This window comes from Myxine glutinosa, chromosome 1 (assembly GCF_964187855.1).
Source record: "Myxine glutinosa chromosome 1, kmMyxGlut1.1, whole genome shotgun sequence".
NCBI lineage: Eukaryota > Metazoa > Chordata > Myxini > Myxiniformes > Myxinidae > Myxine > Myxine glutinosa.
The window spans coordinates 403,786,202-403,802,639 of record NC_136261.1 but is presented as its reverse complement, the minus strand read 5'-3'; the positions used below and the strand labels follow the sequence as shown (position 1 = coordinate 403,802,639).

At 48.8% G+C, this 16,438-nt stretch overlaps 1 protein-coding gene across 3 annotated transcripts in view; it reads left to right on the top strand.

The window, feature by feature from the left end:
- LOC144889591 (uncharacterized) overlaps positions 1-13,968 on the top strand; it is a 69,699-nt gene extending 55,731 nt beyond the window's left edge. For 2 of the 3 annotated variants that reach the window (XM_078770398.1, XM_078770400.1), the window contains 2 exons: positions 10,558-10,695; positions 10,829-13,968. In XM_078770398.1, the coding sequence (XP_078626524.1) occupies positions 10,558-10,695; positions 10,829-12,315 (1,625 nt within the window). In that variant the 3' untranslated portion in view covers positions 12,316-13,968. The remainder of the gene's footprint in view (positions 1-10,557; positions 10,696-10,828) is intronic. The other variant, XM_078770399.1, reaches the window with a different exon arrangement.
- Positions 13,969-16,438: the final 2,470 nt, after the last annotated feature.

The window sequence follows — 16,438 nt, the reverse complement described above, 5'->3', positions numbered from 1 at the left end:
ATTGGGTCGCCAGGTCTAAATCCAAGATGGCCGCCGCCATGTATGTCTGAACCTTGTGAGCGGAATATCTTGAAAAATAAGCGAAGTACCAACTTCTAATCTGGTGTGTGTGTGTATCTAGGCATAAGGAAGAACTCTATTGAAAATTGGGTCGCCAATCAAAATCCAAGATTGCATCTTCCACTTTGTCAACTCGCATCACTTCACCGACGGGGGACCTAGGCATAACGCTTGTTATGATTGTTCCCATTGTTATATAGAAACACTGGTCATAAAACTTATACATGCAAATAGTTATTTATACATTATCAAGCAGTCACCATTTAGAAGTATTTTCTTGCAACCATTTATTGTTTGGCTCATTTTGAGAGCCTGTACTTAATTTTCTGGAAAAGATCCACATGTAGATGCTGTAGCAGTATAGTTTACAATTTGATGAATTATTTAGCTTACATATTTGCTCAAAAAATGAATTTTTTTATTTTTATTTTTATTTTTAATAAACATAATTTCAATTTCATTCTGGCCTGGTGTTGGCTTAATGGTTGGGCTGCTGGCTTGGAATCCTAGGATCCTGAGTTTGAATGCCAGTCGAAGGTTGGCAAATTGAGTAACAGCTCACTGGTTCTTGGGGCACTGCATCAGCAGCACAAACGCGCTACCAGAGAGATGACACAAACCCGCAGCCACAGGCTGCAAATGAAACTTTGACTTCCGCCTCCAGTTTTGCCGGCGAGGTTACGTTTTTTTTGAAGCTGTCCACGCTCTCCACGCTATCAAAGTGAAGTAATTGTTCCCGTTTGTATTTTTGTCAAAACTGTATTTTATTTTACCGTGTGTGTTCCTACTTTGGAAGATTCTCGGTGTAAATTGTTCATACCTGTATAAAATCGTTGGTTATTTCGTGCCGCGTTTTTCGCGGCCTGGTACTTTAAGTTTCCTGCCTTGAGGCTCTGTTTTCTCTCAGCGGTCGATTGTGGTCCATTTACTTTCGTTCTCTCAGTTTTTCCCAGTCTTTTCACCCCATACTTCCTTGTTTAAAATCTTAACTCAAAAAAAAAAAAATCGTTCTTTGTTCTTGTTCGTTCGTTCGTTCTTCGACCACGTGTTTCTCCCCCATTTCCCCCAGATAGTTATCATGGTTTAGTTTAAAAATGTTTAAACTTTCCACTGCAGTGCCCTCTCTGCTGTATTCTGTCATGTATTATAACACATTTTTCTTCTTCTTCTTTGAAAGGTTGCTTTCAACTTGCTTGTAAAATCTCTTCATTTCTAATTTTAATTCCATCTCTTGCAATTCTTCCTTCCTACATTCCCGAACCTCACCTGAATTCCACCTCTCTGGCAACGTTTGCAAACAGATCTCTGACACGAAAATCACAACAAACTCATTTTGCATCAAATGTTTGTTTCCCATTAATCGTACATCACTTTCTAAAATCCAAACTCACCCCTCCCTTCATAATCTTCCCCTCACTCCTCCCCTCCCAAAGTCCCCCCTTTCACCTCCCCTCATAAATTCCTTCCTCACCCCTCCCCTCATAAACTCCTCCTCCCTTCTCCCCTCCCAAACTCCCCCCTTTTCCCTCCCCTCCTAATCTCCCCCATCACCCATCTCTTTCAAATCTCCCCCCTTGCCCCTTTTCTCCGAAACTCCCCCCACACCCCTCCCCTCCTAATCTCCTCCTCACCCCTCCCCTCCTAAACTTCCTCCCTCACCCCTCACCCCTCCCCTCCTAAACTCCCCCCCTTACTCCTCCCCTCCCAAACTCCCCTCACCCCTCCCCTTTAAATCTCCCCATCCTCCTTTTTTTCTCCAATTCTTCCCTCTCACCCCTCCTCCTCAAAGCATCCTCCCTGTTTCTTCTCCATTCCAACTCTCACCTCTATCTCCCCCAACCTTCTTCCTCACTCTGCCTCCCATCAAACATCACCTCACTGTCCCTCACCCAATCACCATCAAACCTTTTGTCCGCCTCATCCTTCCCTTTCTTCTAGCTTATCTGAAATCTCTGACACAGTATCAACAGCCCTCCCTCCCTCTTCCTCCTCTTCCACATCTTACCCGACCCCTCCCCCCCTGTTCTGTATCCGATGCTCCTGTATGGAGAGATCATGATGATCTCTCCATTCAGGTTGCTTCTGACAAACCGGACTTCATCTGCTTAACAGAAACTTTCCTCCTTCATGATGTCTCTGATTCCTTAATATCTCTCCTGGGTTACTCCCTCCTCCGGTATGATAGACCTGAGCCTCGTCCTGGAGGTGGGGTTGCTATCTTTATCAAAAACTCTCTTCCTCACTCTCCCTGCACTGCCCTCTCTCCACCTCACCCCCAGGAGTACCTCTGGCAATGGCTTCCCCTTCGCTCCCACCTTTTGTTCATATGTGTGTTGTACAGTCCACCAAACAGTGATGACTCCATCCACTGTACATCTCGCTGTCTGATAATATGGACCAACTTCGATCTACTCATCCCAACGCTCTCTTCCTCATATGTGGTGATGTCAATTGTCATCATGCCAGTTGGCTGGGTGTGGGTACCTCTCTCACCAGCCATGGCTCCTCAGCAAAGGGCTTCTGCGACTCATTGGGACTGACACGATCTGCCAATTTCCCGACCCGGATCTCAGACAGCGGAGCATCTTCTCTTCTCGATTTGGTTATGACCAACTTCCCTGCAAATGTCTGCTGCTCTTCTTCTGCTCCAATCGGCTCATCTGATCATGTGCTTTTTGAAGTGGACATCTCTCTGGCCATTCTCAGAGGGCCTCCTCAGCATCGACGAGTCCGGCATTTCACTCAGGCCAACTGGCACGGTCTTCAAGCAGCCATCAATCATCTGGACTGGTCTCCCATCTCTACCGCCTCTGACATCAACTCATCCTGGGAATTCTTCCAAGTAAATTCCTCTGTCTCTCATGCACAGATTTATCCCATCTCGTCTTCAGTTGTCTTACCCTTCCTCCCGTCCATAGTACACTGAATCTTGTGGTGAGGCTGCTGCCCTGAAACAACTTGCCTTCGCCTCCTGGAAGGCAAATCCAACGGAAGGAAATCTCATTTCCTTCCACAAAGCCCGAAACAACTGTGTACCCAGCTGCTCCTGGACTTTGTGTCCTTCTCTCCTGACAAGGTGTATAAGTTTGTCAATCCTCGACTCTGATTCTGCAACTGGACCAGACGGCATCAGCCCACGTGTCCTAAAATCCTGCTCTGCCGCTCTTTCACACCCTCTCTCTGTGCTCTACACCCTCTCTTTTGCTCAAGGTCAACTGCCAGCAGCTTGGAAATCAGCCAACATTACCGCTGTACACAAAAAAGGTGCAAAAACAGATATTTGCAACTGCAGACCAATCAGCCTGCTTCCAACTATCAGCAAAGGCATGGAATCCATCATTGCTTCGGATATCAATCCTTCCTCTTCTCCAATGGCTTGATCTCTGATCATCAATTTGGATTCAGACCAGGTCACTCGACTCTGGACATGCTGCTTCTGCTGTCTCAACAATGAATGGAGGTCCTCAATGTTAAATAGGAAATTAGAGCTGTCTCCCTTGACATATCACGTGCCTCCGATATGGTCTGGCACCCAGCTCTGCTCACCAAAGTCTCCTCCTATGGTATTGAAGGAGCTGTGCTCCTACGTGAGTTGAAAGGATTGACACGACAAAAGACGGGAATTCATCCGAGTTTATTTATTGAGCAAAACCAAAACTCGGGTACTCTGAAAAGCCCGTTTATCGGGCAGCAATATATATATGCAATCAAACACGTCATGCCGGAGCGTTTTCCCAGGAAAGGCGAGACTGGGCGTGCCCGGGAAAGGCGAGACCGGGCGTGCCCGGGCGGCCTGGGGGAGCCCGAGAAAGGCGAGTCGGGGCATGCCCGGGAAAGGCGAGACCGGGCGTGCCCGGGCGGCCTGGGCGAGCCCGGTACAGTGATCGCTCCCTGGTTGCGTCTTTGGCAGGTGTAAGGCGATTGTGTGTGCTCAGCGGCAACCGCTACACGCGCTCCCCCAGAATCGACTTGCACCGGCAGGGTCAATTTAAGGGGGGTCCTGATGACTCGGCCGAAGCGAACCTGCAGGGTCATGGGTGAGGGGGCCGGTGTGGTGGTGGGTGGTCGAGCGGGGGGAACCGTGGACGGGGGGCGGCCTCACCGCGGAGGAAGGGCCAGCCGTGGTGGTTGGTCGACGTCCACGTGCGCCGGCTTGAGGCGGTCCACCGAAATCCGGTCCGACCTGCCGCCGACGTCGATGACAAAAGACTTGTCGTCCCGGCGCAGGACCCGGAAGGGCCCGTCGTACGGTGGCCGGAGTGGCCCCCTGTGTGCGTCATGACGCACAAAAACGTGCTCCGCTTTGCGAAGCGCTGCGAGGATGTAGGACTGGGGGCCACTGTGGCGGGACGTTGGCAGGGGGGCAAATCGTCGGGCGGCCTCCTGGAGGTCCGAGCGCTGGCGAGCTGTGGACCAGGGACTGGTAGCGTTGGGCACGAACTCGTCTGGGACGCGTAGCGGCTGGCCATAGACGAGCTCGGCGGTGGACGCCTGGAGGTCCTCCTTGGGGGCCGTGCGGAGGCCCAAAAGGACCCACGGCAGCCGGTCCGCGCAACCGCCGTCCTGAAGGCCGGCCATGAGCGCGGCCTTCATGGAGCAGTGAAAACGCTCACACAACCCATTGGCTTGGGGGTGGTAGGCCGTGGTACGGTGGAGCCTGACCCCCAGGTTGAGGGCGACCACGCCCCACAGCTCGGAGGTGAACTGTGGACCGCGGTCCGAAGAGATGTCCGCCGGTGCGCCGAAACGGGCGACCCAGGTGGCGATGAAAGCCTGTGCCACGTCGGCGGTGGTGGTGCAAACGAGAGGAATGGCCTCCGGCCACCTGGTGGTCTTGTTCACCATGGTGAGCAGGTGTGTGAAACCTCGTGATTGGGGAAGGGGGCCCACCAGGTCCACGTTGACGTGGTCGAAACGCCGTTCGGGCACGGTGAAAGGTGCCAGCGGGGCCTGGGTGTGGCGGTGGACCTTGGCCCGCTGGCAGGCCGTGCAGGCATTGTCCCTATCGCAGACGTCCCATCGAAGTCTGTGCCAGACGAAACGCGCCGACACCAGCTTCTGGGAAGCTTTCCGGCCCGGTTGGGAAAGGCCGTGGAGGGAGGAGAAAACGTGGCGCTGCCAGGTAATGGGCATGACGGGGCGAGGCTGGCCTTGGGAGACGTCGCAGAGCAGGACAGTGTCCGCGAAGGGGACGTCGGCCAGGCGGAGGCCCGTGTCCGCCGCCCGGAGGGCTTGCACTGTGGTGTCGGTGGTCTGGTCGGCCGCCATAAGCGCGAAGTCCATGCCGAGGTGGACCGCGTTCGCGCTGCCCCGAGAAAGACAGTCGGCCACGGCGTTGTCTTTTCCGGCGACGTGCCGGATGTCCGTTGTAATCTCCGACACGGCGGAGAGGTGGCGCTGCTGGCGGGCCGACCACGGCTCTGTGACTTTGGCCATTGCGTAAACCAACGGCTTGTGGTCGACGAAAGCCGTGAACGGGCGGCCCTCCAGGAGGTGGCGGAAATGGCGAACGGCCAGGTATAGACCGAGGAGCTCGCTGTCAAATGTGCTATATTTTAGCTCGTTCGGCCGAAGTTGCCGGCTAAAAAAAGCGAGTGGCTGCCAAACCCGTTCACCCATTGTTCATGTTCGGCGCCCACCGCATAGTCGGAGGCGTCCATAGTGAGGGCGATGGGAGCGTCGAGCACCGGGTGAGCAAGCAGCGTTGTGTCGGCGAGGGCCAGCTTTGCGCCTGTGAATGCCGTGTCCATGGCTGCGGACCAGACGACGTCATGCTTGGCCGGCTTTCCCCAGAGGGCTTCGTAAAGGGGCCGCATGAGCTGAGCAGCGCGGGGCACGAAACGGTGGTAGAAATTCACCATGCCGAGGAACTCCTGCAGGGCCTTGATGGAGTGGGGACGCTGGAACTCGGTGATGGCCTCGACCTTGGTTGGCAGCGGCACGGCCCCGTTCCTGGTGATGTGGTGGCCCAAAAAGTCAACGGCCGTCGTGCCGAAGTGGCATTTGGCCGGGTTGACGATTAAGCCGTGCTGGCTGAGGTGCCCGAACAGTGTTCGGAGGTGGAGGAGGTGCTCGGCCCAGGACGTGCTGGCGATGAGGATGTCATCCAGGTAGACGAAGAGGAACGGCAGGTCACGCAGCACGCCGTCCATCAAGCGCTGGAACGCCGGGGCCGCGTTCTTGAGGCCAAACGGCATTCTCAGGAATTCAAACAGGCCGAACGGCATGATGACGGCCGTTTTTGGGACGTCGGCCGGCCTGACAGGTACCTGGTGGTATCCCCGTATTAGGTCAATTTTTGAGAAAATGACCCGCCCCGCCAAACGGGCGGAAAATTCCTGGATGTGCGGGACCGGATACCTGTCGGGGGTGGTAACGTCGTTGAGGCGGCGGTAGTCGCCACATGGGCGCCAGCCGCCCCCCGGCTTCGGCACGATGTGCAGTGGCGAGGCCCACGCGCTGTCGGAGCGCCGCACGATGCTGAGGTGCTCCAACGCATCAAACTCGGCTTTTGCCACGGCGAGCTTGGCCAGGTCGAGGCGGCGGGCTCTGGCGTAGACCGGCGGGCCCGTAGTTGGTTTGTGGTGCTCGATACCATGTCTCACTGCGACGGCTGAAAACGTCGGCCGCGTGAGGGCCGGGAACTCTGCGAGCAGGCGAGCGAACTCGTTCGCCGCCGGGAGGGCACATGCTAGTTCGGTCGGCGCGGAGCTGCTCATCGTGCATGCAAGGGAGCTGAAAGTCTCGGCATTGACAAGGTGACGCCGTTTGACGTCGACCAGCAGCCCGTGTGCACAGAGGAAGTCGGCGCCGAGCAAAGCCATGGGCACGCTCGCCGTCACAAAGGTCCAATTAAAGCGCTGGTTGCCGAAGCAGAGGGTGACGTTGCGCGGGCCGAAGGTGCAGATGGCTGATCCGTTGGCAGCGACCAAGGAGGGGCCGCAAACCCCGGTCTGCATGTCCTGCTCGGAGGCGGGTATGACACTCAGTTGGGCACCGGTGTCACAAAGGAAACGCCGCCCGGACGCTTTGTCCTTGATGAAAAGCAAGTTGCCCGAGTGGCCGGCGCTCATGGCTTGTAATGAGCGCCGGCCCGGCCGTTTCCCGACTTGCCGAAAGTGCACGGGGGTCGGCATGTTCGAGCCTTGTGTCTGAACCTGGCGTGGTAATAACACCACGCTTGGTCAGGTGGACGCCCCAGCCGTCGTGGTGGAAGCGGTCGGCGCGGCGTGGCGGCTGCCAGTTGCACCGGCAGTTCGGCCTCCAACCACACCGGGCGCTCGGGCGCCATGGGCGTCGCCTCGGACGGCGGCGGGCTCCAGGTAGCTGCCCCGGTGTGCTGGCCTGCCGAGGAGATCTTGTCGGCTTCCCTGGCGAGGGCGCCGGGATCCGTGATCTGCGTGCCTGCCAGGGCGAAGCGTACCTGGCGCGGCAGCTGGCGGAGGAACAGCTCTCGGAAAAGAAAATCCGGGGAGTGCTCACCGAGCAGCGAGAGCATGTAGTCCATTCGCTCGGACGGGCGCGTGTCGCCGAGCTTTGGCAGGTCGAGCAGGCGTCGGGCGCGTTCTGCCGGTGAGAGGGCGAATGCGTCGAGGAGGAGCGTCTTGATCGCGCCATACTTGTCAGCGGCTGGCGGGTGCTGGAGGAGGCCCAGGGCGTGGGCTGCGGTGGCGGAGCCGAGTGCTGCTACCACATGGTGGAAGTGGGTGTCGTCGGCGGGTAATGACTCGCAGGGCAAACTGGGAGTCTGCCTGGGCGAACCAAACCGCCGCCTGAGCCTCCCAGAAGGTAGGCAGTTTAAGGGCAACTACTGTGTCCATGTCGGGGGTCACCAATGAAGGAGCTGTGCTCCTACGCGAGTTGAAAGGATTGACGCGACAAAAGACGGAAATTCGTCCGAGTTTCTTTATTGAGCAAAACCAAAATCTGGGTACTCTGAAAAGCCCGTTTATCGGGCAGCAATAAATATATATATGCAATCAAACACATCATGCTGGAGCGTTTGCCCGGGAAAGGCAAGTCTGGACATGCCCGGGAAAGGCGAGACCGGGTATGCCCGGGTGGCCTGGGCGAGCCCGGGAAAGGCGAGTCTGTGCATGCCCGGGAAAGGCGAGACTGGGCGTCCCCGGGCGGTCTGGGCGAGCCCCGGAAAGGTGAGTCTGGACATGCCCGGGAAAGGCGAGACCGGGCATCCTGGGCGAGCCCGGGAAAGGCGAGACCGGGCATGCCCGGGAAAGGCGCGTCTGGGCATGTCCGGGCGGCCTGGGCGAGCCCGGTACAGTGATCGCTCCCTGGTTGCGTCTTCGGCAGGTGTAAGGCGATTGTGTATGCTCAGCGGCAACCGCTACAGTATCCATGGAAATCTCCACGCATGGCTTGCAGACTTCCTCTCTGGTCGAAGACAACGTGTGGCCCTGAATGGATTTCTCTCATCTCCCTTTCCTGTTCAGGCTGGAGTTCCCCAAGGCAGTGTACTGGGCCCTCTGCTTTTTCTCGTCTTCATCAACGATCTCTCCGACTCTCTGGAAAATCCTTTCTATATATTTGCTGATGTCCCACCTCTCTGCCGCTCCATACCTCATCCCACAGATCGGCAGTCTGCAGCCTCCTCACTCTCTGCAGACCTGGACAAAATCACAGACTGTTCAAACAAGTAGAGCATGTCTTTCAATCCTGACAAATCTCGCACTCTTTCTATATCTCTCCGAAAAGACCGTCTGGACAACCCTCCCATCTACTTTCTCAACTATCCTCTCCAAGAAGTTCTGTCACTCAAGCTCTTGGGTCTCACAAACTGCCATGATCTTTCCTGGGAAAACCACATTTCCAAGCTGGCCTCCAATTGCCAGTCGCTGACTGGGCATCCTCCGTCGTGTGAAGTCCTTTCTTGGCACACCTGAACTCCTCACCACATACAAGGCTTTCATCCACAGTTCAATGGAATACTGTTCTCCCCTCTTGGCTGGTGCTCCTGCCTCACACCTAGCTCGGCTTCACGCTGTTGAAACCAAAGCTTTCAGAATCATTGGAATCTCCCATGATGAAGCTAACTCTGAGGGCCTTTCACTCACTCACTCAATCACAGCAGACAGTTTGGTGGTTTTTCTGTCTTCTACCGACTCCTCACTGGCCTCGCCCTCCCAGCCCTGTCCTGTGCTCTGTCCCCCAAATACTGCAGGTCGCACAAGATCTGCCAACAAACCTCTTCTGGTGAAACTGCCAAAATCAAGACTCTCTGATCACCTTCACTCTTTCATTCCTCATTTCTCCTGCATCTGGAACAAACTCCCTCACTCTCTTCAATCCCACTCCTCCCTCCAGGTCTTTAAAACAGCTGTTCACGACCATCGCTTATCTTCCCCCATCCAAAACCTTGATCTTTTCTTCCCCCATTAATTTACCCCCGATCCACTTTTCTGAAATACCGACCTCTTTCCTGGAAGTCCCAGCTTTGCCCATTTTTTTTTTGTGTTATTTTTTTACTTCATGTGTTTTTACCTCCTGCACCCCCACCCACCTTCCCACGCCTCCTCCCCCCAAGCCGTCTCCTCCCACAAATCTCCCGATGTCCCTGCTCTCAAATGTTGTACTTGTGTGTTTCCCCTTCTCCCCATCTGGTCTCCTGCTCCCTTTATTTTGTCTTAAGTGTCCGTTTGTTTGTTTTTTGTCATTAATGTCACTCTTAATGTCTCATTAAAAGAGCCTCGATCTTGTATCCTAAAAAGAAAAAAGAAAAAAAAGGGAGACTGCTCTGATTTCCTGTTTAGCATTGAGGCCTCCATCCATTGTTGAGTGAGATAGCAGAAACAGCATGTCCAGATTGGAGTGGCCTTGGCTGAATCCAAAATGATGATCACAGATCAAGCCTTTGGGGAAAAGGAAGGGTTTGTTAATTATCAGAGGCGATGATGGATTCCATGAGCTTGCTAATGATAGGAAGCAGGCTCATTGGTCTGTAGGTTCAGGGATCTGTTTTTGCACCTTTTTTTGTAAAGCGATAAAAAAAAAAAGTACTTTTTTTGTGAAGCGATAAGCTTGGTTAATTTCCAAGCAGATGGCAGATGACCTTGAGCAAAGGAGAGGGTGAAGAGACCATAGAGAGGGTGTGATGGCGTCGCAGACCAGGATTTTGGGCAGAGCACAATTTTTAACATAAGTAAATTCCAGAAATATTTTTGATGAAATTTATCATCTTTATATTATTTAAATTGAATTAAATACTTGAACAATGTTGAACACAAATCGCCTTCTTCTTACTTCCACTAACCTCCAGTTTTGCAGTACTTGGACATGTTCAATATGGTGGTGTATGAGGGTGATGTGGAAGACTGCTTCAATAGTGCTTAACATCCGGAAGTTTTCTTTTTTCACAATCTTTAACTTCATTATTGTATTTAAATTGAACAATACATTCCATGACGTAACATGTTCTATGAACTCTCAAGATGGTTCTCAATCTCATTTCCCTGCAAACGACTGATGCTGAGTTGTACACAGGTGATGTCCATGCTGTACATGTGGAAGGCAGACAACACAACGATTCTTGTGTCACAGAAGATTCAAAATGTGCTTCTGCAAAGGAGGGTTCAGATGATATTCACATGACAAACGGAAGTGCTTCCTGTTTTGCAACTGGTTAGTGGAAAATTTACGTACAATCTTTTGAGTTGAGAAAACATATAATTTTTGGAGAACTGTTTCCATGCTTAAATATTTTGCATTTTGATTTTGACAAAAAAAGATGAAAATGTGTTCTTTGTTTCTGCAGAACAATCCAGAAGAAATATGGGACAAATAAGCTGCAGTCGCAGCTTGACAGTGAAGAAGCTTTTTGTGAAGAAACTATCACAACATCAAGACTCACTTCCCATAAAATACAAGTGCATGTCTGGGCCTTGCAACACCAAGGTTAACATTAAATTAAAAAAACACAATAAGGGTCGAGAAAGGCGAATACGTTATAAGTGCAATGTGTGCGGAATGGATTTTGCTTTTACGAATAACAAAGCACACATGGAGATCCACACTGAAAAACGCCCCCACAAGTGCTCTGTCCGTGATAAAGGTTTCTCTGTCAACAGGAATTTGAAAAGGCATATGAAGATCCATACAGGAGAGCGACCGCACAAATGCTCGATATGTGATAAAGGTTTCTCTCAAAAAGGCAGTTTTAAATTACATATGAGGATCCATACAGGAGAGTATCCTCATGAATGCTCGATATGTGATAAAGGTTTCTCTCTAAAAGGCAATTTGAAATTACATATGAGGATCCATACAGGTGAACGACCTCACAAATGCTCGATATGTGATGAAGGTTTCTCTCAAAAAGGCAGTTTGAAATTACATACGAGGATCCATACAGGAGAACGACCGTACAAATGCTCGATATGTGATGAAGGTTTCTCTCAGGAAGGCAATTTGAAAAGGCATATGAGGATCCATACAGGAGAGCGACCGCACAAATGCTCGATATGTGATAAAGGGTTATCTGAAAAAGGCAGTTTGAAATTACATACGAGGATCCATACAGGAGAGCGACCACACAAATGCTCGATATGTGATGAAGGTTTCTCTCGAAAAGACAGTTTGAAATCACACATCATGATCCACACAGGAGCGCGACCACACAAATGCTCGATATGTGATGAAAGTTTCTCTCAAAAAGGCAAATTGAAATTACACAGCATGATCCATACAGGAGAGCGACCTCACAAATGCTCAATATGCGATAAAGGTTTCTCTCAAAAATGTGAATTGAAATTACACATCATGATCCATACAGGAGAGCGCCCTCACAAATGCTTAATATGTGATAAAGGTTTCTCTCGAAAAGGCAGTTTGAAATTACATATGAGGATCCATACAGGAGAGCGACCGCACAAATGCTCGATATGTGATAAAGGTTTCTCTCGAAAAGGCGATTTGAAATTACATATGAGGATCCATACAGGAGAACGATCTCACAAATGCTCAATATGTGATAAATTTTTCTCTCGAAAAGACAGTTTGAAATCACACATGAGGATCCATACAGGAGACCGACCTCACAAATGCTCGATATGTGATAAAGGTTTCTCTCAAAAAGGCGATTTGAAATTACATATGAGGATCCATACAGGAGACCGACCTCACAAATGCTCGATATGTGATAAAGGTTTCTCTCGAAAAGGCGATTTGAAAAGGCATATGAGGATCCATACAGGAGAGCTGAAATTTGAAATACTGGCATCCCCAAAAATGAAGGAAAATTGAGGATTTCAAAATTGAAGAAATCTGAAATTGTTACCAGTGATAGTCGGAGCAACAGGGAATCCGGTTGATCAAGAAAACCCCAGCTCAGTACTTAAAAACCATTCCATGAAATATCACGGCAAACAACCTTCAGGTGGAGGCTGTCAGAGGTTCAGTAAGGATTCTAAAACGAGCCCTCAGAACAAAGCTATAATAATGAAGTTTCACAAACTGGTTAATTAATAATGATCCTTTACCGAAAAGGGATTTGGAGATTTTGAGTTATGGGAGAACTGCCTCCCACCTTCTAAAACCCGCCGATGGATATAACAACCAACCAGGGGGTCCTTAAAAATGTTATATGTGTGAAATGAATGAATGATCATTTTAAGGCCATTTTCCCCGCGAGAGCAGGGGTTAGCCTTGCGGGCCCCATGAGAATCATGTTTCCCTGTTTAGGGCAATGTTTTTATGGCCGGATGCCCTTCCTGAAGCCAACCCTTAGTCGCCTCTTACGATGCGTAGGGATACGGTGTACCTATTCTAAACCGGGGTACACACATGTGTATGTGTGACGACTTATTTTATTTCTAAACAGAGCTTGAACTTCCATAGTGCAACCCACGCTGGAATGCTCGCATAAAAAGTTATCTGACTGTGGGAAAGGATTTGCTGATTCAGTTTTGTTAAATTTACATAGCATTACCTATACTGGGTTGTATGTGCCGCCGTTGTAAGCGATCCTCAGCAGTCGGCAAGGTATTCAGTGAGCCAGTGAAGAGAAAGCTATCGTGAAAGCATGCAGCCCTTTGTGCATATACTTTGTGAGCACAGCTTCTCAGAGTACCATCTGTAACCCCTGACAACCAGCCAGACCCCATAAACCTCTTGATGAAAGCCATACGACTGGCTGTCACCAGAATGTCCACAATGACTGACTGCAAACTGGTGTCAGAAGACGACAAGAATCTCAACATTCTAACCACATCTGTGTTTTCAAACAAAGTTTAAAGAAATTGGCATCTTTAAAAAAAAATAAAAAAAAATTTGTTAATTGGATTCTCCATGTTCTCATGAGAGAGAATTGTTGAAAAATTGATTCCAAAAACTCAAATGGTAACAGAATTTAATCTCTCCATATGATCTTGGATCTCATCCTGCTTCTTTCAGGGTCTTCCTCAGGTTGCCAGTTTGTAATTTTTGTCTCTATTCTTTCCATGTATCCAGCCAAGTTCCATTTGAGGTTTTTGATTGTGACTCGTGTTTCGGAATTTTGTTTTCTCTCTGATGTAGTTGTTTTTCTTGTCCCTCCTTGGTTTCGCTCAGATGGAATCTTTCCATGGCAGTTTGAACATCAATTTTTACTCAATTTTTGCTGGAGTCAATGTTTCATTGCCATGTGTGATATGGGGAGAACACCGTTGTTGTGAAATTGTTTATCAGAAAAAGACACTTGCCATTTTTTTAAAACTTGAATTTGTGAAGTGTTTCGCAACAAAGATAGTTCCTGAAAGCACAAATGCACTGTCTGTGTTATTACCCTGTGCTCGCGAAGCGAAAAGCAGGGTTTGGCATTCGGGTGCGAACTTGAGCTGCACATGCGTGTCTACATTTTTAAAACTCATTTTCTCGGTAACCTTTGCCTTGATTGACATTAAATTTTACCGTCGGAGCAGCTCTGCCTGTAGATTTTTTTTGCTGATAATTATGATATCATAGGTCACATGGTACGGACGCCGTCTTGGAAAAACGTCACACCTCTATATCTCCCAAACCGCTTCATGGAAAAAAATTGAAACATGGCTCATTGTCAAGTACACCCCATTGGGAATAAGATATGTTAATTATGATGTCATCATTGCCTCCATTAAGACATCATAATTCGACAAGTACAACGCTTGATCTGATCAGTATGAAAAAAAAATTCCTCTGCAACTGTTGGTCTGATGAAAATGAAATTTGCAGAATATGTGTAGTTCCTCCTGCAGAATTTTTTGGATGATAATTATAACGTCATAGGTCACGTGGTACAGACGGCATCTTGGAAAAAATCAAAAAAAGTTGCACCTCGATATCTCCGAAAACGCTACATGGAAAAAATTGAAACATGGCTCATTTTCAAGGACTCCCCTTGGGGAATAAGATATGTTAATGATGATATCGGTGCCTTCATTATGACGTCATCATTCGACAAGTACAACACATCCGATCATTGTGAATTTTTTTTCTCAGCTACTGTTGGTCTGATGGGAAGGAATTTTTCACCATACGAGCGCCTCCTCCTTTAGAATATTTTAATGATAATCGTGACGTCATAGGTCATGTGATAGAGGCGCCATCTTGGAAAAACCAAAAAATGTTGCACCTCCATATCTCCAAAACCGCTGCATGGAAAATATTGAAACATGGCTCATTGTAAAGAACTCCATATGGGGAATAGGAGTTGTTAACGATGACGTCATTCGTGCCATAATTATGACGTCATAATTCGACAGGAACAACAACACTTAGTCTGATCAGTTTGAAATGTATTGAGCGTGATCTATGCAACAATTATGTTGGAGAATATAAATTTATGATGTAATCTCTCACGTGGTCTGGCAGCCATCATGGATCAAAGAAAAATATGCTCAAAAACAGAACAGTTGGCTCGAAACAAGTTGACCACGCAGGGTAAGCATTCTTTGAATACCATCGAGTTGCGAATATGTATTGGCACATTTTGATCAATTTAGCGATACCTGATGAACGTTCTGTTAATTCCATCCGTGGATCCACATTCTACCTGTGATCCGATCCAAACCCACTCTCACCATCACAATTAAGATTCACGCTCCTTTCCAAGTGAACACAAAGGGTTTCATCGACCTGGAAGGACTTTCTTCAATCAAACATCCCATTAATTGTGTCCTCCGTTGTTATAGTTCGTTATTGGCCCTGAGGCCTCTAGCGTTATTGGCCTCTAGCGAATGACTTCCAGCCAGTGTAACGCTAATTCCTGTCACAGGAATTCTGAGATCATATAAGTGGGCGTGGCAGTTCCTGATTGGTTCGTGTTGGGGAACCCCTTCTCGCTGCCGACGTGACGTAAATTCGCGCACGCGCACTGGTGAAGCGCGAGATTCGGCCCAAGGTTCTTATTATTATTATTATTATTTTGTATACAAGATCGAGGCTCGAACCATGATCGAGGCTCGAAATTCCATGCCCGAACCTCAGCGCAATCCAAGAGGATTCACTTGTTTAATCTATGATTAAACGTTATTGTGTATTTTACGATTTTTGTAATTATTTTGATTATAAAATGTTTTTATTCACGTAATTATTCACACAATTGATGAGGTTGGTCATGATCACGTGATCTCCTTGAACTGCCCGTCAATTCCTCCCTTCAATCCCCCACATCATCATCGCCCATCGATCAATAGAATATATCTTCTCATTGGTGACACCTGTGCTCGATAGAATAGATATTCACATTGGTCGCACTTGTTATCGATAGAATAGATCTTCACATTGGTTCTCCCTGTGATCGGTAGAATAGATCTTCACATTGGTTGTACCTGTGATCGACAGAATCGATGTTCACATTGGTTAGACCTGTGATCGGTAGAATAGATCAGATTCTCACATTGGTTGCACCTCTGATCGATAGAATAGATCTTCTCATTGGTTATATCTGTGATCGATATAATAGATCTTCATATTGGTTGCACCTTTGATCGATAAAATAGATCCACATTGGTTTTCCCTGTGATGGATAGAATAGATCTTCACATTGGTTGTACCTGTGATCAATAGAATGTATCCACATTGGTTGTACCTGTGATCAATAGAATGGATCCACATTGGTTGTTCCTGTGATCGATCGAATAGATCTTCACATTGGTTGTGCCTGTGATCGATCAAATAGATCTTCACATTGGTTGTACCCTGTGATTGATAAAATCTAACTTCACATTCGTTGCATATGTGATCGATAAAATATAACCTCACATTGGTTTAAAAGTTATCTTTGAATGAAACACCTTTTGAAGAAGAAGAATCTGTATTGTATCGTGACATAAACAATGAACTTATTTAATTTTGTAAACTTTATCAAAATATAAACATGAATCAGTAATCAGATCGTCATGAACAAGTA